Consider the following 20,404-nt stretch of genomic DNA (forward strand, 5'->3'; position numbering starts at 1 on the left):
GGGGGGGTGAAATCGGCCTCATTACCTGCGACAGAGACTTCCGGAGGGAGTTGATCTGGGCCGATTGGTCCGACTGCTCCTGGTCAGACAGAATCTGTTTGATCTTTTCCTTCTCTATGGCTACTGTGTTGAAGGACGACTTCAGCAGGGAGTGGACTGCGCAGAGACGGGACGAAAAGCAATCAATCAATACCACACAAAAGAATCCCCCTCAAAACGAAGAAACAACACACGCATGCTTCTGATGTTTCAGTTCCACTTCGATCCAGTGAGGGATTAAAGATTCTCAAAGGAGCTTTAACGAAAAGAGACTTGAACTCTAAAAATACAGGTGCTCAACAGATAAACATGTTATAAGCATTGTTAGATTTAAATATGAGCAGTGTTTCATTGAGTTAGTTCAACAAAACTCACCTTTAAGCTTTTTTCTAAGCTTTCGGGTGAAATTATAATACAAAATCCCAGTTTATTGAGGGAATAAAATAAGTAAACTACTGGAATTCGCCCTCCCAGCCATTCATGCTGCTTACCTTTCTGTGCAATTGTGCAGAACTCCTCCTGGAGTTTGATGTAGTCACTGGCACACTCGGCGCTGTCAGTCAGCCGGGAGGCGGGGGGTTGAAAGTCTGCCAGCTCGGCGCACAGGTTGGGGTTGGATGAGTGGAGACGGACGGGGGACATGCTAGCAGACAGGGGGACCTGGAGAGACACGACCAGCACAGAGGACCACCGTCACTCGGCTGAGGGAAACCACAAGGTGCATTGTGTGTGAAAAAAAAAAAAAAAAAAACACAGTAGGGAACAAGAGCCGTGGTCCAACACGGCGTCATGGTCATCCCGTCTGAGTGTTTGACACGTCACATGTCACACTGGGAAGCAGTGAGATGCTGTTCTCGTAACTCTCATGGAAACCATTTTAAGAGATAATACCAAAACAAATTAACTGCATTCTCATTCTTCTGCCCCGAGTGATGATATAAATATGATATTCACTCAAATGAATCGACCGAGTATATTGAGCAGATTTTAGATTCTGTCATTGCAAATATATTCATGAAAGAAAAGTGGCTTCAAAATTGGGGGTTGGTTAAAGAAGAAAAGCAACGAGTATGAAAGCAAATATGTTAGGCAAAAAAGGTAAGACTCGTGCATTGTATTAAGGCAAAAATGGATGCCGAGCAGCAGTTTACAACGCGAAAGGTTTGTAAAAATATTTTGTATTGTTTTATCAATTTGTACTTATTGCCCCCACATTGAAAACGGCGGTGTGTACCCCTTCGCTCCTTCCGTTCTTACCTTTAACAATAAAAGCTTGAGACATATGCGCTACGTCGTTGCTTATCAGGGGAACTTCTATTCACTCAGAGCATTTGGATGAAAACTCACAATATGTCTTTCTTACAAAAATATATATATATATATATATGTCGTGGTTTATTGTGAGCGGCCCACCAGTCAACATTGATTAAATGAAGTATTTCTTCATTTTGTTGAGTGGCTCACTGGACACTCTGGAGGGAGTGACTAAGGATCCATCCACTGTGTTTATTCAAACACAGATTCTACTACACTACACGTTATTGTATATAGTAGAAACGTATAAATAATGTATTGCGTCATAATTAAATGATGACGATAACAAGGAGACTTTTACTAAGTGCTGTGTGTTCGTGTGTCTTAGGTACCTGAAGCTGGAATTTTGCATCTTTGCCGACACTTTTTGTTCTCCATCTTCTGTTCAACCGCTTTTCTTTCTTTGACATTTCTACACAATTGGTCTTTGTGACACACGTGGATCAAAATAATAAAAAAAGGTGGTTAGAACAAACACATTACAGATAAAGCAAAAGCATTGCAGTGAAATGGAAAAGCAAGACCACGTTTCCACAAATGAGTCGCAAACAAAAATTATTTGGGCAAATTAAAAGAAAAACGCATTTCAGCCCAAACTTAAAATACAAAGATATTTGAATACAGATTAGTTGGAGAAGCAGGCAGATATTGTGTGAGCGTAATCCTGTCCGTTTAGACAGGTCGTCAAGGTAACTTCCCTGGTTTTCCCGTGTGTGTGTGTGTGTCTGTGTGTGTGCGTGTGTGTGTTTCTGCTTATCTCCATTTACCTGCATATCTGTAAAGTTGGGCGCTGACTGTGTCCTTTGTAGAATCTCCAAACTCTGCAATAGCCGGCTCAGCTCAGTCAGATTGGACTGACATCGAGCGAGCTCTGAAAACAATAATTCACGCACACGGGTGATGTTTCACGAGATGAGCGTCACTCCTTCTCTCTCCGGGTTCAAAGGACTCACAGCAACTTTCTTTCCCAGGCGTGAGGGAGAAAAAACTGTCAACTCACCCTCTGCGCACTTGTCCATCTCCTCCGATTCCTGCAGCCAGGCAACCACCTTGCTCTGGCCGTTGCTGTAGGAGGCGGGCAGGCTGCTGCTGCTGCTGGGCGCCGCCGGCTGCCACGGCAACGTGCTGGGCGCGGCCTGCCGAGGGTCAGAACGGACACACAGGTGAGATGGCGTTGTTGCTAACGTACTGGTCTGTGGTCGACGCGGGTTCAATGGTTCAGCTGGTTTCGAACACATTTTCACAGTTCAAGTGGTGCGAACATTCTGAGAGAGGGAACATTCTGGATTATGGAGAGCGAGGCCTTTACCTGGTGTCAAATATGGCAGAAACTCGCAACTCCTCGAATTGAGGTTTTTGAATTCCTTGATTTGCTCAGTTTTGAATGAATCGCCACATTTGAGAAGCTCCAATCATTTTTTTTTCTTGAACCAACACAAAAAGTCTTTGAATTTGAACCTTCTTTCTCAGCAGAAGCAGTGTGCAGCGTTTGAGCCTTGAAACTCATTGCGGCGCAAACACGGTTGAGAATAATTACGGAAGGTTATGACCATGTACCAGGTCAGATATATTAGAAATACTGCTAAATCAGTGATGTCCAACGTAATCCGTTTCACCAAATCAATATCTTCAATTCAATATTTCAATAGTTGACAAATGGGAAAAACCACACTGTTTTTACACCAAACAATGTCCTAATTAGGAACATTTTATATGATGGAATATTTGCATAAGAGGCCAAAGGTGGGCCAAGATCTTTCCCCAGGGGTCATCCCCTCTAGCTAGGAGGCCTGATTACTGTACACAGTACTTGTTGCTGTGCAGCTTTAGATTAAAACACCGTGTGCGTGATAGCTTGCGGTCATCGTATTAACACCAGTGGGTGCAAACAGACATGCGATGGCCCTCCCTCCATAGCCCTTTGATGTTGCGGCTCATTCTGACTCCGGGATTAGAGACGTGTGCCTAAGCTGCTCTTCTGGGGGAACTCATCAGGCTGCAGCCAGCTGTTCTGAATCCAGATCCTGCTGATCACCTCTAATGGCCTGAGTGAGAGAGGCTCACGCTCAGGAGAACCTGCATCCTCAGAACCGCCAAAGAGAGACAACTAGAGTGGGTGTGGCCAAACCACCGTTTTCATCCTCTTAATGATCGGGCCCCGGTGACCTGTCCAATCAGTGTTAGTGCATCCGGCAAGTGTCAGTCACAGCCGTCAAATAGCCAGATTGATCATGGCAGCAATGATGTGTTAAGATTTTTTGTAAATTATGTATTTTTTGCTACAGCATTTTGTAAAATACGGCCACGGATACATTTTAATTGTTGAAAACATTAAATCCATCGATTACATGAACACCGGGAATTTAAAGTATTTGTGAAGGCAGGAGGTGGGTGATCCCACCAGAGGACCAGTCGAGCGTTCCGTCGTCACTGTGGACGTGGAACACCGAGTTTTGCTTCCTGGATAACATTTCGGTACAGCATGCCAGATCCCCAAAAAACTAGCAGATCTCCGCTTCCCCCATAAAGTACCCTGCTTGAATAAGTAATGAGAGCAGAGAGGGAGAGATTTACAGCTTAGTTCAGAGGAGCAGTAGAAATTCGTTCCGGCCGAGCTCCACGTCAACATCCCATTTGTAACACTATGTTTTAGTTGTCAGCTGGTGAAGACACCAGGTCTGGCCCAAGCATCGACCACGTGGGGCTCTCTGCTTCCCTCAGTCGAATATAATTGCAAATGGAATATCTTTGGCCTGATCAGACAAGAACATTTGTAGACGTCCCGTTGGGCTCTGGGAGCCTGCAGTTACACCCCCCCCCCCTCCATGGGGGTTTAAAGACGGAGGGCTCACCTTGGCTTCACGGGCCGCGCTGGGAGCAGGTTTCGGGGACTCCTTGGCGGCCGGGGGAGGAAACGTCCGCATGGTGGCCTCCCGGGGAGATCGCACGATCTCGTTCTGCCGGTAAAGCCGGTGGTGACGCAACTTGGACACCCAGGCGTCGAAGATGTCTTGAGATTTGACCTAAAAAAAAAAAAGGGGCAAAGACTGCTTTGAACCCCCCCGGTGCTCTCCGCTCGGGCATGTTTGCCGCCGTTGAGATGGCCGTATTGACTCCTCCCATCGGCGTTACCTTCAGGTGATAGATATGCTCCTCGGTGTCCAGGTCGATGCGACGCGCTCTCTTCTTGATGGACATGACGGAGAGGCCGACGTCGATGCTGCCGTGCAGTTTGCCCTTTTGGATCTACGGTGTGTGATCAACACAAAGCACAGTTTACTCGAGGCCCAGTCATGTTCGCGTGTGGTTACACTTTACAACAACCTCCCTGTCACGGCAAAGAAACCGCAACACCGCATGTTCACTGTAAAGGAGCAGTACGTGACATTCGGGAAGAAAAAAAATATATAGCAGCAAACGACTATTGGATGTGGTTATTTTAAAATTTGGTAATTAATATATGTCCAACATGTGATGATGGCAATGATATAAATTCATACTATTGTCAGTTCAGGATTCTTTTGAATTTGGGGTTATCTTTTATTAAGTTTGATAGAACCAATGATTCATTAACAATTTTGAAGAAAATAATCAGTAAATTGCGTGTAAATTACAATTAGCTGCAGCCCTGCAAACAACACAGGCGCCTATAATGAATCTTTATTTATGAAGGTCTGAGAAGCTCAACTTGTGCGTGATTCATCGGTCTCTTAACAGTCATGTGTTCCTCTTCCACTTTTTCCCTAAAATTGGGAGCTTTCCCGCAAAGTGACAAGGCGTGCTGCTGAAACACATTGAACATTACGGCCCGTGCTGCAGATGTTTCTGCTGAGTCATTGCTGAAGCTGATGTCAGGCCAGGCTGCCTTTGTGTCTGCCGCTGGCTTAAAGTCAGGGTTACTTACATCAATGGGGGACTTGGAGTACTTCAGGATACCATTGTCCAGGACAAAAAAACGCTGCAGAGAACAGAAGCAACAAAAAATAACGTGTCGGTTGAAACACAGGAAGGGCTGACGTTGGATACTTAAATCACACAATATAATAACACTTTCACCGCTGTGTTTTGAGAAAACAGCGGCTAAACTGGGGCTGTCGGCGGGGGGGGGGCTTCAAAAAGGTCTTACCTTGTGCCAACCTTTCAGGGGCCACTTCCGCTTCTTCAACATAAAACCCTCGTGTTTGTCGGGCCTCTGCACGTTGCTTTGGCCGATTTTCAGCCCCTCGATGATTTCCCAGCTGTCTGCCTCCTGGACACAAAGGGAAGTGGGGTCAGAACTAATCCGGAGTAAGAAGAAAACAGTGGGTACAATTTCACGTCAAAACTAGACGATGCTCAAGCCCCAAAATCTGAAAAACACGAGAATACACTTAACACCCCCCCCCCCCCCCCCCCCCCGATACACAGTTAAAGAAAAACTGCCCCATTCAAATTTCTCTTGCTCTCTCAGCATTTCCACTCCATTAGCTTTCTCCTGACTTTGCTCTTCCAGCGAGGAGTGGGTCTGTAAATCAAAGGGACACGGGAGGAGCGGAGGGATGCCAGAGTCAGGCAGGGACGGGTTAAACATCCCACACGAGTCATTTTCCTGTTCATGTCGGCATCTACCTCCATGTCAGCAGGGTGGCACCAACGGCATCGAGGCGTTAGGTAATTGGTTGGAAGCGTTCTCTGTGATATAGTGGCTAGCCGAAATCAGCGCTTATTTGTTTTTTTTTGTGTGTGTGAGTCAACTACATCTTCTCCCGGCTGTACTGATATGAACATTTTATGAAAGTTATAACTTTCATCAAATACCTTGCATTAATAAGCACTCAAATATCCTGAAACTACAGTATAGTATACCGTTACTGTGCTACTACGGTGACTGGTTGAAGTGAGCAGAGTGTGTCACTTGTGTGCACCATTGGAGAAATGGTCAAACCACAACAAGAACACAGACGAGCAGATGGGCCGATTATCTGGTTCAAAGGGAATCCATCTTAATGTAATGTTTGTGAAATAAGTAATAACAAAAAAAATCATTTCACACTTGAAAACCACAACTTAACGTGCAAAAGCATCTCCGGAGAAACCAAATAATGGCCTTGGGTCTCTTCGCTGCTTGGTGTGATGCTGCGACCTCGCGGACAGCTTGTCGGGTGTTCGTTACAACACCAAAACAACAAAAAGAGGAGACTACAGCTTGTTTAGACTGGGGGGAGGGTGGGGGGGGGGGGGGGGGGGCAGAGAGGTTTGTCGACATGTCGGTTTTCTCCTCTGATCGGCAGCCCCTCCCCCTTCTGTGCGGCTGCGATGGAGGAAGTGGAGCAGCCCAACTTCATCAGCAAAACGTACATCTCATTGCGGCGCCGCAAAGCCATCACGTCACTATTGGTTGATTAACTCAACTGTACGAAATGAGACATTAGCGCTACTGTATTCTGACCATAACAGGCTTGATGAAAGTGAGGGCCCAGAGGAGAGAAGGGGGAAGAACACAGACTCCCAACTGGGCCTGGGTTGATAAATCAATACGGTAGTAAAATAAAGAATGGCTTTGTACTGCAAATATCGCAATGGAACGCGCTTTCCTGTGAATCGTTTTTTGTGATCCGAGCCACGAAGGATCAGGAATCAGCCCGGGCCAGAGTCCATGCAAACTGCCGGTTCCCGAATGGAAACGACGGCCACGGCCAGAGGATTCGCTTTTGTCGTTTGACCCTAAACACAGAAGTGAATTAAGAAAAAAGGATTTCCTGTCGTCTGCAGAATAATTGAGAGCTCTAAAAACCCAGCGCTAAAAGATCTGGGGAGAGAAGCAGTCTGCTTCACCGCGACGACGTTTTGAAAGGTTTGCTCCGGTTACTTTTCGCCCTCTGTAAAGCAACGTGATTTCATTAGATGCCGGAAATTATTTTTATGATCCCAATTGCGAACTTAATCAATCCTGTGTGAGCCCTCTGGTGTCCAGAGAGACGCTATAGTAGAGCAGAGGTTTTAATGACTTTAACTGTACAGTTAAGGTCTTTTTCTAAGCGCCGCACAATCAAATCGCAATCAAATGAATGTCCAATTGTTTTAGTTTACTACCATTTATTTCCTACTTCATCGTTGTCGTAGTCAAGAGCAATAGAAGTTAAGGATGTACTAACAAGAGTCATGAAAGTGAAAACAGACTAAATCGGTTCAATCTTCCATGGGAGTCTAACATAATCATTGGTTACCTCAAATAGAAAAAATAAAAGGCCAGCTTTTTTTAAAGTAACAACTAACAGTAAGCAGGGCATGTATCATATGTGTCCTTTTGTCCTTTTTACACATCATTGAAACGAGATTAGCTGATTCAAATCAAGGTTATAAATGGGGCGTGAATGATGTGTACGTCGGGTGAAGGATGTAAAGCATGTAAAGGGGGGGTGAGAGAGGGGTGGCACGTTCTTTTAATGATTCAGTATTTAATCTCAACTCTTTAAGACTTTTCACTTTTATGTTTTAAATCAAAAGGCTGTATTGCAACTATCCAGATACTTCTGTGCTTGTGTGTTCTCTACAAAACAACAAACACTAAATAATTGAAATTACAGATTAAAGCATGTGGTCTTTTGTTGTACTTGAGTATATATTACTATTATTATATATATATATATATATATATATATATATATATATATATATATATTGTGAGTCTGGCTCTATTTGTGGAATCATTTCTATAAATCAGACAACAAACCACAATCTCTTCATATAAAAAGGAGGTGTGCCAGTCTATTTCTGTTCTCTACCCTTTCCTCTGTGTTTGAGTTGTCCTGTTGTGTGTTGATGAAGTCTATTAGCAGACATGCAAACCCAGCACATTAGACAACACGATAACACGGCTATAGACCAAAGGAAGGAATGCACATCTGTGTGTGAGTCTTACTGCAGGTGGGGCCGCTAATTGCTCTCATGAGGGTCTCCAGAGTGTAAAGTGGTCATCAGCAGAGGGGAAAGTGACATATATTGATTGTGAAATGGGGCCTGGATCTCATTTGAGGCTTTCCCGGAGTCCCCAATTTTCTTTTTTAGGTTAAACCACAAAGAACACGCAGGGGGAACATGGCGTCAGGTTCAGAGACAATCGGAAATGCCGTCGACGTCTTCGCAACTCAGTGAATTATCTTTGTTTGTAGACTGTGGGGATGGTTCAGTCCATTCATCAGCGGTCACATGATTCCCTCAGTCGGGCCAGAAGAGTGAACGCTCCAGCACAGCGACTGAAAGGTGATTTTGGGAGCGATGAAAAAAAAAAAATCTACCAGTAGTTTTCCTTTGTGGTTGCAAAGGCAGGAGGAACCGTTTTCTTGAACCTTTCATCGAGACGGAGGGTTCAAAACCTCCGCTGCTAACCAACACGGCCGAGGGATCGGTCTACAGCGCCACGTTACCCCACAGTCATTAAGCCATGTCAACACGGGGGATGGAGACCCTTCTGTGTACTTGACCTTTGCAAACATGGCCACGTCTTTCCTCGTGCATGTTCATAACGGTTGTGGGAGCCGAGGCGGCTGAATCAAAAGGGGAATTTGGAGTCCGACTATTTCTCCACCCATGTAGCTGCCTCTGCACTCGCTTAGATCAAGTGTCTGGATCGCCCACACGTGCTTTGCTGCATCAGCCAGCGCCGCTGGATCGTAACACAGAACAGTTGCAACCATTGACGAGAAGCTTCAAAACACGCCGGCGATTCTGTTCACTACGCCGCCGGCTATCTCGAGGTCCTGATCGAGACGGCGTGCGAAATTCAAGGGAATCTCCATGATGAAAAATACTTTATTGCATCTTAGCGGCAGCCTCTTAGCACCTGAACTCAAGTTGAAAGAGATGAAAAAGAGGTGCTGGTAGGTGACCCTTAACGGGAGAAAACGTTCTTCTCAGAAGGCCAGAGATCGGGCTGCACCGAGCCTCCGCCCGCCGCTCCTGAAATATTCATCGTCTCGTCCCGATGGACAAGCTGAGATGTCGGCGCTTCCGTTTCGGGGTCTGGTTTCCGCGCGGCCTCCGTGACACAGCAGCTCAGCGAGGTAAGGCGGCCCGGGGAGGGGGGGGGGGGGGGGGGCAGTGGGGGGAGGGGGGGCAGTGGGTTAACTCTAAGCACTTGTCCTGTGAACAGTGAGATAAGAGTGGATCTCATTGTTTATCACGCCCCTTTAGGGTTTTCACTTTGTACATTTGGAATTGCGGCCACTCAGTCAATCGGTCATGTGATCGGTCGATATGGTCTTGAGGAGTTGATGGCCTACAAGTCTTTTTCCGAATTGACTTTTTAGAGGGAATAAACAACTAATCATTACTCAGTATCAGAGGACATGACAGGACTGTGTGGGCGAGAACCAGAGACAGGCCATTCAAACCATATTTCATCCGAATTTCTTCCTAATGGGTCGTTGTTTAGTGTGGGACTTCACATCCCATCATTAATCCTGTTGGACGACTGGAGTGCTATTGGTGCGCCCACTGTCGCCTGATGGGATTGTGTTGTTATGGGGAAAAAAACTGAACTGAAAATATTGCATTTGCATTTCCTCTACCGTTTGCTAGTATTCCTCCATTTTTGCTCTGCTTGGAGTCCACAATATAATGGCATGAATTAAAGGAGCCTTTCTAATGATTGCATTGAGGATGTCTTTGTTGTGTCTGAGCATTCACGCTGTGATTGATCTGCACAGCCCGATGGTTGTACATTACGCTTGGGCGCGATGCGTTTCTGTCGAGCTACAGCGGACAAACCAAGAAAAAGAAACGCATAAAATATCAGCTGAAAGAATTTGAGACAGCTGATTTTTTGTTTTTCAAACGACTAGGTCATAAAACACAATGGTGATTAGTTCATAACAAAATGACAACTAGGTCATAGCACAATGACGACTAGGTAATAACACAATGACGACTCGGTCATAAAACACAATGATGACTAGTTCATAACAAAATGACAACTAGGTCATAGCACAATGACGACTAAGTAATAACACAATGACGACTAGGTCATAAAACACAATGGTGACTAGTTCATAACAAAATGACAACTAGGTCATAGCACAATGACGACTAGGTAATAACACAATGACGACTAGGTCATAAAACACAATGGTGACTAGTTCATAACAAAATGACAACTAGGTCATAGCACAATGACGACTAGGTAATAACACAATGACGACTAGGTCATAAAACACAATGATGACTAGTTCATGACAAAATGACAACTAGGTCATAGCACAATGACGACTAGGTAATAACACAATGACGACTAGGTCATAAAACACAATGGTGACTAGTTCATAACAAAATGACAACAAGGTCATAGCACAATGACGACTAGGTAATAACACAATGACGATTAGGTCATAGCACAATGACGACTAGGTCATAAAATCCAATGACGACAAGTTCATAGCACAATGACGACTAGGTAATAACACAATGACGACTAGGTAATAACACTGACTAGGTCGTAGCACAATGACGACTAGGTAATAACACAATGACGACAAGTTCATAGCAAAAGGACCACTAGGTAATAACACAATGACGACTAGGTCATAAAACACAATGACTAAAAGTTCATAGCACAATGACGACTAGGTAATAACACAATGACGACAAGTTCATAGCAAAAGGACCACTAGGTAATAACACAATGACGACTAGGTCATAAAACACAATGACTAAAAGTTCATAGCACAATGACGACTAGGTAATAACACAATGACGACTAGGTTATAAAACACAATGACAACTAATTCATAGCACAATGGTTGTAACTGCTTGCAGTTACCTGCCGACTGTCGCGCTGGGAAGAGGAGGAGGAGGAGGCGCTCTTGTGAACCGGCGTGGAGGCCTTGAGAACCGGCGGGGAGCTCCTCTCCTCTGTGCTCAAGGTGCGGCCGTGGACGCCTCTCTGGTAGTATTGGTGGTGCGACATGTCGGCGCACCGGGCGGCTCTGCGTACCTCGCTCAACACTGAGCCCCGCGGATCAGGGCCATCCTCTGGAAAGAATCGCACACTCACTGCTTGATGTTCATCTGGGAAAAAAACAGAGCAAAAACAAGAAAAGGTTAAGGATTACCACGCATTCTTTGCCTCCCTCGTTGTGCGTCCACGCCGTCATTCATCAAACGAGTCCTGGTCTGGTTTACTCTTTGACGGAATGAATACCAGTCCTCCATCAATTTAAATATGTTAATCCGACTCACAGATGCTCTGGGTAGCTTTGAAGCATGCCTTTTTTTTAAAAAAGATTTTCCTCATTATATGTGTATTACGGGGCAAGCCTTTCATTTTGTTTGCTATGAAATGGGTGCAGTAAATCCTCTCATTTAAGATCGTTGAAACCTGAGATATTGGATCGCATTAAATCGACCGATCGAGTCACGGGCCGAGGCTCCCAGCTCTACTACGTCGACGCAAGTCTCTACCTGTGCACGGCCACCAAACGCCTTAACACACACTGCTTAAAACCCGACGGCACATCTTCGTAGAGGCGCAACAATCGTTAGAGGCGGCTATTTTCATAACTCATTCAATCCTGGCATGGCCGTTCATTTTTGGCATTGTTGGGCAAAGATTTCACGATTACATATTCAGCGTATTCTTCGCCTTCTGCTGTAGTGCATCCATGAGGTGTAGGGTGGCAGTAGGCTTAAGTATTGGCAGCATTGTCTATCCATCCCTGAATATGTAGATATACAGATACAGATATTATAACTCGCTAGAGTTTTAAATTCCACTATGTCATTTAAAAAGATGATGTTCAAAAGGTGTCACTAGTGCTCATAGAGGTTACTGCATGAAGCACAGAGCCTGAGCGGTCTGATGAGAAGGACTTAGGTTGGGGGGGGGGGGGGGGGGTATCTGGGGTATCACCTGAATTACAATATGTTGAGATTGTTTTGGATTTGTTGCCCAATGATATTATATGAATTATATGATAATAATGAAATAGAATTCTACCACAGACTCAAGTCATTCAATAAACTATTACTGTGGAGTTTTTTGCCACAGCAGTTTTCACTGGCTATAATCAGACTAAATAAAAAATATTTTGCAAATAAATTGATAATGAAAATAATCGTTGGTTGCAACCATCCATCTTTGTAAAAAGGACACTAGACTCGGTTTACATAAAGATGGCAGATTGCTCTATTAAACTGCCCCCCCCTAATGTAGTAACTTTTTATCAACACAAGCTGAGGCCCCAGAAATAACAACATGCATCATGTAGCATCCTTTGTGGAAATATACTAGTTTTACAATTTCCGGTTAACCTTACGTAAAGCCTAGGATGGCGAGGTGGAGTGCTCGTTTTAGTCATCAGTCGCTCCGTGCTGAGAGCCACGCGTGTAATCGTCTCTGCTGTCAGTCTTGGCGCTCACACAACGCACTTTGATTGCGAGATAGTGAAAAACAAACAGATTAACAAGCACGGTTTAATTTAGTTCTCATTTTAAACCGGGACACTTGCTGAGATACAACAGATGCTATTGGACTTTTACAAAGACAAATAGCTTTCATCGAATACCTCAATGTTGATGTTGTGACATCTGGGAATGACACTTGACAACATGCAGAAACAGATCGGAGTAGTAAGGGTACAACAAAAAAAAATGCAGAATTCATTGGGTGTATTTTTACAAGCAGAATGGTCACCCTGTGAGTAACTACTCTGCCATACAATATTATGTGTACTACACAGCCCATCGCGGATTGAGAAGATACCGTTTTAATAATTGATTAAAAAGGATTTGTTGCTATAGCTTCTTAATCGTGACGATTGTGACAACTTGTTTTGGTCTTCTGTAGTAGTACAATGATGATATTTGGGTTTTGGACTGAATTTGAACAACACGACTTCACGTGATGTTCAAATTGTCACTTGTTACCCTGAATAAGAGGTAATGATGTCACTTGTTACCCTGAATAAGCCTCATATGGAGTCCAAAATTCAGAGGACGTTCTACGTGTTGTTTTGACTAAAATTACATAATTAATTACATAACATTATCATTATAATGTCCATTAGACGAAGCCAGAGACCGGATATGAAGGACAGATAAATACTACCGAGGCGGCGCAATATTATCAACACGCAGAGATACGTGTGTGTGTGTGTGTGTTCACTCAGGCATTGCATTGAGCTCTGGAGCACCGTGTTTTTTGTCTGCGGTGTGCGTCTCTCAGGCTCTCCCACGGGCTCAAGAGGAACTCCCCTTGTCCACCGAACCGAGAGTGTGCACTCTCACATCGCAACACACTATAATCTATTATTCAGATCCTCCAGCAACGTCATAATCCCTGGCTTGTCTTAAGCCAAATATTCCACTTAGCCTATTTAATAGATCCATACGGCTCGCTGTAATAAGGAAGCAGAAGGGAGACGGACTTTAAAGCAAACATTTTACTGCCATCTTGTTCAAACTAGCTTGAAAGCTTGAGTTGTAGCGTCACTTCCACCATGAAGAAACTCGTCCCTACATGACAACACGGAGAAGAGCGATGCAGGAGGACACACACACACACACACACACACCTATCCTTGTAGCTGTGTGGTTCCATGTGTGTGAAATGTCCTTATAAGCAGGACACTTTCACTTCCCTTTCACCTCATTCAACCAAAGAGTCCTCTTAGCAATGAACACCCATAACTAGTTTCATTTCCCTCATTTCATGCAACAGAAAAGGTTTTTGGAGCGCTGTCAAAGAGATGATCTGTATGTTCCAGAAATATGGCTGCAAACAAGATCTGTAAGCATAAGAATGATGAAACTGAGCGTCCACAGAAAAAAAAAAAGTTGTGACGACCATCATAAAGTCCGAGCAGGGTGGCACAGAGCCAACCCTCCGTCATCTGCTCTACCAAAATGTTTTTGAGCAACATGCTAAATTCCTTCAAGCTGCAAGGCTTTATGGGGCAGAATGCGCGGCGTGACCTCAAGAGGTGGCGGCGAGAAAGAAGTCAGATTTCTCCCCCAGGGATCAGTAGAGTATCACGAGTAAAGCAGTAAACTATAATCTGTTCTGATGTGGGTCAAGCAAGGCCGAGCAACACTGAGCCGCTGAGAGAGATGAAGAAAATAAACTTGAGATTTGTGCAAAACAAACCAATACAACAGGAACACAGCGAGTGATCCCTTACTACGTCGATGCCAGGCGAATGTTAACGGCCTCGCTCATCACCGCAAACACGTAGTACGATGAAGCGGGATGGCGACAGGGCCGAGAAGACGCTCGTGTTCGGCCCGTCACCGCATCCAATCCACCCAGAACGTCACATTATCGACCAGCACTCCCCCCCCCCCCACCTCCCACCTCCCTGCTGCATAATTAAAGTAGCCAACTAAAGCAGACCTGTGTGCTAAGATTATGTTACATTAGCTTTGAGCACAACTGTTGCCAGAATTTAAGACCGCTAATGCATATTGATCAGTTTACCTGGGTGCAAAAAAAGAAAAAAAGGCTGCAGATCCGGTGTGACATCTGGAAGCAGTGGGCAGCCCAGCTCTTTAAAAAGTAAGCCCATCTTTTTTTTTTGTTTTTTTTTTTTGATAACAACACTAACTGGACACAGCCAGTTCACACTGCGCTGCACGCATTACATCATCGAGGTACAGCCGAGTTTCACCCTGCAATACTTTTAAAGAACTGACTGACTTGTGGTGCCCATATTGGGCTCTGTTAGGAACTGAAATGTTGGCAGGGAATTCTTGCTCAGATCCTGTCTGTTGTTGCCTGGTGCGTGAACCACATTTGTTGTTTGGCTGACCTTGTGTTGTGTGTTAAAAAGGAGTGTCGATGGAGAGCCAATCAAGGTATAACGTTAAGAAACTAAGAATATCACATCCACACCGGTTCGCTCTATACATTTGGGTATTACACCACTAGAAAACAAAATCATTTAAGAATGACCTAAACATAACAGAGAATGAACCATCCTCAAGGAGCTAGTATTGCGTAAACAAAGCAGAGCATTTAGTAGATACAGAGGCCTTAAAGCCAGATATCGAACCGCTACGAGAAAGAACTGTGCAATCATTGGATTGACTCCTCGCTGTCAATATTAATGACACATGGACAAAAAAGAGAGAATAAGCCTCGTATTTGGAGCATCACTGTGCTGCTGCATCCCCAAACAGGCACATAAAGCTCTGCAATGACTCTGTTTATTTAAACCGGGTCAGGGACATCTTCAGCTGGAGGGATATCTCCAGGCCTGGCAAAAAAAAAATTTAACATCAGAAATCAATAATCACTGCTGATCAAAGCAACATCAATAAAAGAAACCACAAATACGTCCCTATGGCTTTTCTTTAATTGATGCGATTTCAAACGACCGCAAAGTCACTGTCTGACCTTCAGTTGAGGAGAGAGGAGGGGGGACGGGGAGATGTCGCGGAGTGACTAGAAGTTGGCTAACTTTCAATTAGTTAGCATCTCAGCGCTGAACACGTCACGAGTGGAACATGAAGGATCACGAGCGGAGATCACGAAATAGCACTCCAGATCTTACGAAGAGACGCCGGTCTAATGGGGACCTCGGGAGGGGAGGAGGCGGAAGAGAGAGAGGGGGGGGGGGGGGGGGTAAACCACGTAGCTCGGTTTTATTTAAAAAAATAAAATAGAAAAAGAAGAGGTGAATGTGTCAGTGACGCATTACGTCCACCTCGTCGAAGTCCGCCACACACCGTGTAACGCTAGCTGCTCGAATAACGCCACGGCGTCCATCCTTCCAGGGGTCCCCGATGCCGACGACGGCTTGCGGGCACGTCCGGGTACGCGGCCGAACGGTCATCTCCGTCCTACCCCCCCCCTGTGTCGGCGGACTAGCGGGCAGGCTAGCTAGCTAGCTAGCTCAGCGTTAGCTCAGTCAGCGGTAGCTAGGTAACGCTAGTAATGTCCGACTGGTCCTCCTCGGTGATCCGCTCGGGATGCAGATACAGCGACAAGGACGAGATGCTGGAGCCCAGCGCGGCGGGGCTCCAGCGTCCACTCACCGCCGGACGGGGCCGCACTCTCGTGTGACACGCTTGTTCGAAAGAGAGGCGCGAGTAAAAATAAGAAATAACAAGCGTATTGCCTTACCACAGAAGCCGTGTGCTGACCATGTCTTTACGGTTCTTGGCGCAGGACACAATTGAGGAGGAGGAGGAGGTGGCGGGCTGGCGGGGGGGGGGGGGGGGGTTGGTCTCCCTTCACTGGGCAGAGATACCCGGCTTCTCAAAAATACCAACGGCTTCCATTAAGATCCACACCGACGCGTATATACGTCTTGTTGTTAAGTGCGATCGGTGCACGGTGGGGGGGGGCTAGAACATCACGTAAAGTTGAGGGGTGGGTGGGTGAGGGGGGGGCGGAGGTGGGAGCGCGGTGTTCGCCCGCTTCCTTGAATGCGGGCAGCAGTGGCGCCGCTCCGCTCCGCTCGCTCCTCCCTGCAGCAAGATCGGCTCTGAGCGGGAACGAATCGCAGGAACGGATTGATGGAGAGCGGCGGACTGCGGGCTGCGGGCCGGTCGGACGACACGGAGCTGGAGTCACGCCACCGCGGACCCGGACTGCGCAATTGTTTCGAAGGTGGAGATCTGGCTCTCTCCTGGTTAGATTGGTTTCTTGATGGGACAATGTGACGGAATAACATGGCGCTACTGATGAACTCAACACAGGTCCTGTTGGGTGCAAGTGCTGTGATAGTGTGTTCCATATCAATAATTACAAATAATAGGCAGTGGGTGTGAATGTTGCATTTAAAAGAAAGTCAGCAGCTCTGACAATTGTATTCACTTTAAACCTTTTAATGTTTTACCCAGGATTTTTTCAGGACTGTATTGTTGCCTGGCAACAGCTCTCTAGCATTCCTCAGCACCAGTAGTGCAGAGACGAATATAAGTAGTGTCTTTGACTGCACTAAAGTACAACACTGCCTTCCAACATATTTTACTTAACACGCTTTACTCCATTTTCTGTAATTCTTTACAGTTTAGATTAAACATTTCAAAACAATTTAATTGTATAACACATAATGCATTGTTATTGGTTGTTCTAGCCAACAACGTACAAATCAATTCCAATGAGATACATGTCGACCAAGGGCACAATAATACATACCATTTTGCAGCCAATACTACTTTTACATTGACATATTGCATATTGCTTCCTACACAATTCATATTTTACTTGCAGATGCAAGTTGAGGGGTTGGGTAATTTTATGTTTAATGCTCTACTCCATTAGGTTTCAGCATTTAATACTTACTCAATGACGTTTACTGATTGCATTTAAGTTGACTGTTGCCTTACCTTACATATAAAAAAAAGACAAAAAACGTGAATATAGAAAACAGAAGATGGATGCTGACATATTTCAGTGTAATGACATTATGTGTCAATCATAGTCCCCCTTCTGTGCCCAGAAAGAAATGCACCTAAGAGGTGAGAAAAGATGATACATCCTTGGCCTTTATATTGAATGTAGAGTAGAAGGCGAATGAGTATTAATGCATCCCATTTGGTTTTGTGGAAGTCTCGAATGGGCACAGTGTTAACGGTGTGAGGGTTTGACACGTGCAAAGCCAAGTGGAAACGTGGCCACTGGGCTTTTCCCACATAGCAGGACATATTTGATGTAAGTAACTTGAGAGATGGAGAGTATCCAGTATTATAAGTAACGTGAGTCGCAGTGTATGGGCAAGAGTATCCATAAACTATTCCCATCTGTCCGTGTCCGTGTCAAAGGGGTCGGGTATCTGATTTCATTGTTGCTTTTTCAAGTTTTTTCCCAGTCGAAGCTTTTCCTCAGAAACCTCGTTGTGGACATTCCAATTCCAAAGCTTTCTACTGAATAACAACAGGGGGATCGGATCAGATTTAATGCTAGATGGAAAGAAATTGGTGATACTTACTCACCTTTCAAGGTGACACATTTTCTGCTGTCAATTCCAGCAAAACGACAGGACTCGATTTGATTTACATTATCCGTAAAATTGCAAATGACCTTTTTCTTTTTTTTCTTAATAGTTTTTTTTTCATGGTAGATTGATGCGATTACTACGTGGAGGTTTTCCATTACGCAAGTGGAATTGATAAGATTGATAAGAGTTTTCAAACAGTGTCCTGAGGATGACGAAACAGGTCAGCTGACTGATGACGTTTCAACGCGAGTAACTTCACGAGGAGGGAAGCACGTAAGAAGAGTCACTCGTGTCTGAGCTGCCGGGAGAACGCAAGCTAAGGAATTACATCCCAGTAAGTCAGCTGAGAAACCCGCGACGAACAGGTAAGAAGTTCATCTTGACGATGTCAAACTTCTTGGGTCGTAGTTTCCCGGGAATTATCGGTCCACGCGACTTAAATCTTTGCCGGGCTTCCACTCGGTGGGCAACGTGGTCTCCAGCCGGCGTTACGTGGTTTCCGGCGAAATCAAACTCTTCTCGTTTTAAATCTAAAAGCGGTTTTCACTTCATTGGGGGAAAAGTGTCAAAGATCAAGTACATCCGGTCTTTTTTACATATCTCCCTTTTGTACGTTTTTAAACTTTTATTGGTAAATCCCATGATCTGATCGTGGGTCGGTGTAATATACAGAATGCGGGCTTTTCCTTGTTTAAGTTAATCACTTCACGCATACAGTAAACTTGTGAAGGTGTAAAGTTATGTTACGGTTCGCGTATTAACAGAAACTGTAAAGTTACCCAAGACGGTTTTGTAACAATGCCGGGTCCAGGTTACGCAACGTTGACCCCCTAGTGGCCAAATGGGGGTACCGCAGTTGCCTTTAATCGGTTGCGGCCAGCGGAAATAAAACAACACAATTATTCACAATGTAAATCAATGTTTTGGTTTTTTTTTTCTTCAAAGAAACCATGCCTGAAGACATTGCCAAAGGCAAGAAGGTCTTCGTTCAGAAGTGTGCGCAGTGCCATACTGTGGATCAGGGCGGAAAGCACAAGGTGGGGCCTAACCTCTGGGGTCTGTTTGGACGCAAAACAGGCCAAGCAGAGGGCTTCTCCTACACCGACGCAAACAAAAGCAAAGGTAAATGCATTGTGGGTGTTTTACAGGATTTTAAAAAAAGTCCAAAAACAATGCTGTGTGGCGTAAACATTTTTTTTATTTTTTTATCTACTCACTTTGATTTCAGGTATCACCTGGAGCGATGAGACCCTGATGGTTTATTTGGAGAACCCCAAGAAATACATCCCAGGAACCAAGATGATCTTCGCTGGCATCAAAAAGAAGACCGAACGAGCTGACCTCATAGCGTACCTGAAGTCCGCAACTTCCTAAAGAACTCTACGCTGGCGCGTCTTTTGTGTCCCGACGCACTGAGCTTGCCAGCACGTGTCTTTCTGTCAAAATCGAGAATGCTGGTATCGGCATACTTCTCATCTTCCCATCTTCGTCACAGCTGTTTGTGATCCTCCACTTGTGGTGCAGAGCGTGATATCCCCTGGTTTTAACAGGTTCCTTTTCTAGCATAAATTATTAAAACCTACTGTTCATACAAATGTAGGGGCTTAAATCTGTATTTGCTCGCTGTTCAGGTATTTCGGTATCATCGAGCTGTCTTGATTATTATTGATTTCTAGCACTGAATGACATATTTGCTTCCAATTTTAATGATGAGACTGTTAATGTGATAAATAAATGTTTTTCTTTTTCTAATGTGTTAGACAACATGCTGCTAGAAGTAAATCCTTCCTCAGTTTGGGGTTTTTGAGAAAAATACTGGGATCTTTGGAGAAAAATACTGAATGGTCATGTCAGGCTGGTATTGTTTTTGTTCTTTATACAGTTTTTTTCCCTCTAGGTTTCTGAACCAAATTACAGCAATATATTCTTCAGACGGAATGAGCTTTTCCCTCTAAATAAAGTGACTTATTTCTAGCTTTACTCATTGGAATTTGGAAACTTGTACTTGGGTAACAAATGCTGTCCTCGTTTAAAGATGTCAATTAGCAATTGTTTTTTTGCCTCTGTAAAAGTCTGAGAGGACTCGATAGTGTTACGGATGTTTGTGTCTTAACGGGGACTAGCTGCATCTG

At 44.7% G+C, this 20,404-nt stretch overlaps 2 protein-coding genes across 5 annotated transcripts in view; one reads left to right on the forward strand and one right to left on the reverse strand.

The window, feature by feature from the left end:
• osbpl6 (oxysterol binding protein-like 6) overlaps positions 1-16,663 on the reverse strand; it is a 25,890-nt gene extending 9,227 nt beyond the window's left edge. For 2 of the 4 annotated variants that reach the window (XM_037489103.2, XM_037489100.2), the window contains exons 1-11: positions 16,451-16,660; positions 11,150-11,397; positions 5,480-5,602; positions 5,258-5,311; positions 4,486-4,599; positions 4,206-4,376; positions 2,354-2,489; positions 2,121-2,224; positions 1,686-1,778; positions 531-699; positions 26-156 (exon numbers count right to left, since the gene is read on the reverse strand). In XM_037489103.2, coding sequence (XP_037345000.2) covers positions 26-156; positions 531-699; positions 1,686-1,778; positions 2,121-2,224; positions 2,354-2,489; positions 4,206-4,376; positions 4,486-4,599; positions 5,258-5,311; positions 5,480-5,602; positions 11,150-11,296 — 1,242 coding nt within the window. In that variant the 5' untranslated portion in view covers positions 11,297-11,397; positions 16,451-16,660. Of the gene's footprint in view, positions 1-25; positions 157-530; positions 700-1,685; positions 1,779-2,120; positions 2,225-2,353; positions 2,490-4,205; positions 4,377-4,485; positions 4,600-5,257; positions 5,312-5,479; positions 5,603-11,149; positions 11,398-15,721; positions 15,745-16,450 lie in introns of those variants that run through there. The other 2 variants (XM_062565106.1, XM_037489101.2) reach the window with 2 other exon arrangements.
• Positions 16,664-18,382: 1,719 nt separating this feature from the next.
• LOC119229025 (cytochrome c-b) lies at positions 18,383-20,252 on the forward strand. The gene is made up of 3 exons (XM_037489108.2): positions 18,383-18,637; positions 19,218-19,394; positions 19,501-20,252. The coding sequence occupies exons 2-3, from the start codon at positions 19,223-19,225 to the stop codon at positions 19,644-19,646; spliced, it is 318 nt and encodes a 105-aa protein (XP_037345005.2). The 5' UTR covers positions 18,383-18,637; positions 19,218-19,222; the 3' UTR covers positions 19,647-20,252.
• The last annotated feature ends 152 nt before the right edge of the window (positions 20,253-20,404 follow it).

This window comes from Pungitius pungitius, chromosome 10 (assembly GCF_949316345.1).
Source record: "Pungitius pungitius chromosome 10, fPunPun2.1, whole genome shotgun sequence".
NCBI classification, from domain to species: domain Eukaryota; kingdom Metazoa; phylum Chordata; class Actinopteri; order Perciformes; family Gasterosteidae; genus Pungitius; species Pungitius pungitius.

Bases quoted from the DNA above. Each gene is read 5' to 3' on its own strand.
- LOC119229025 (XM_037489108.2), top strand. From the start codon at position 19,223: ATGCCTGAAGACATTGCCAAAGGCAAGAAGGTCTTCGTTCAGAAGTGT. The intron at 19,395-19,500 runs GTAAATGCATTG...CTTTGATTTCAG, and splicing joins CGACGCAAACAAAAGCAAAG to GTATCACCTGGAGCGATGAG.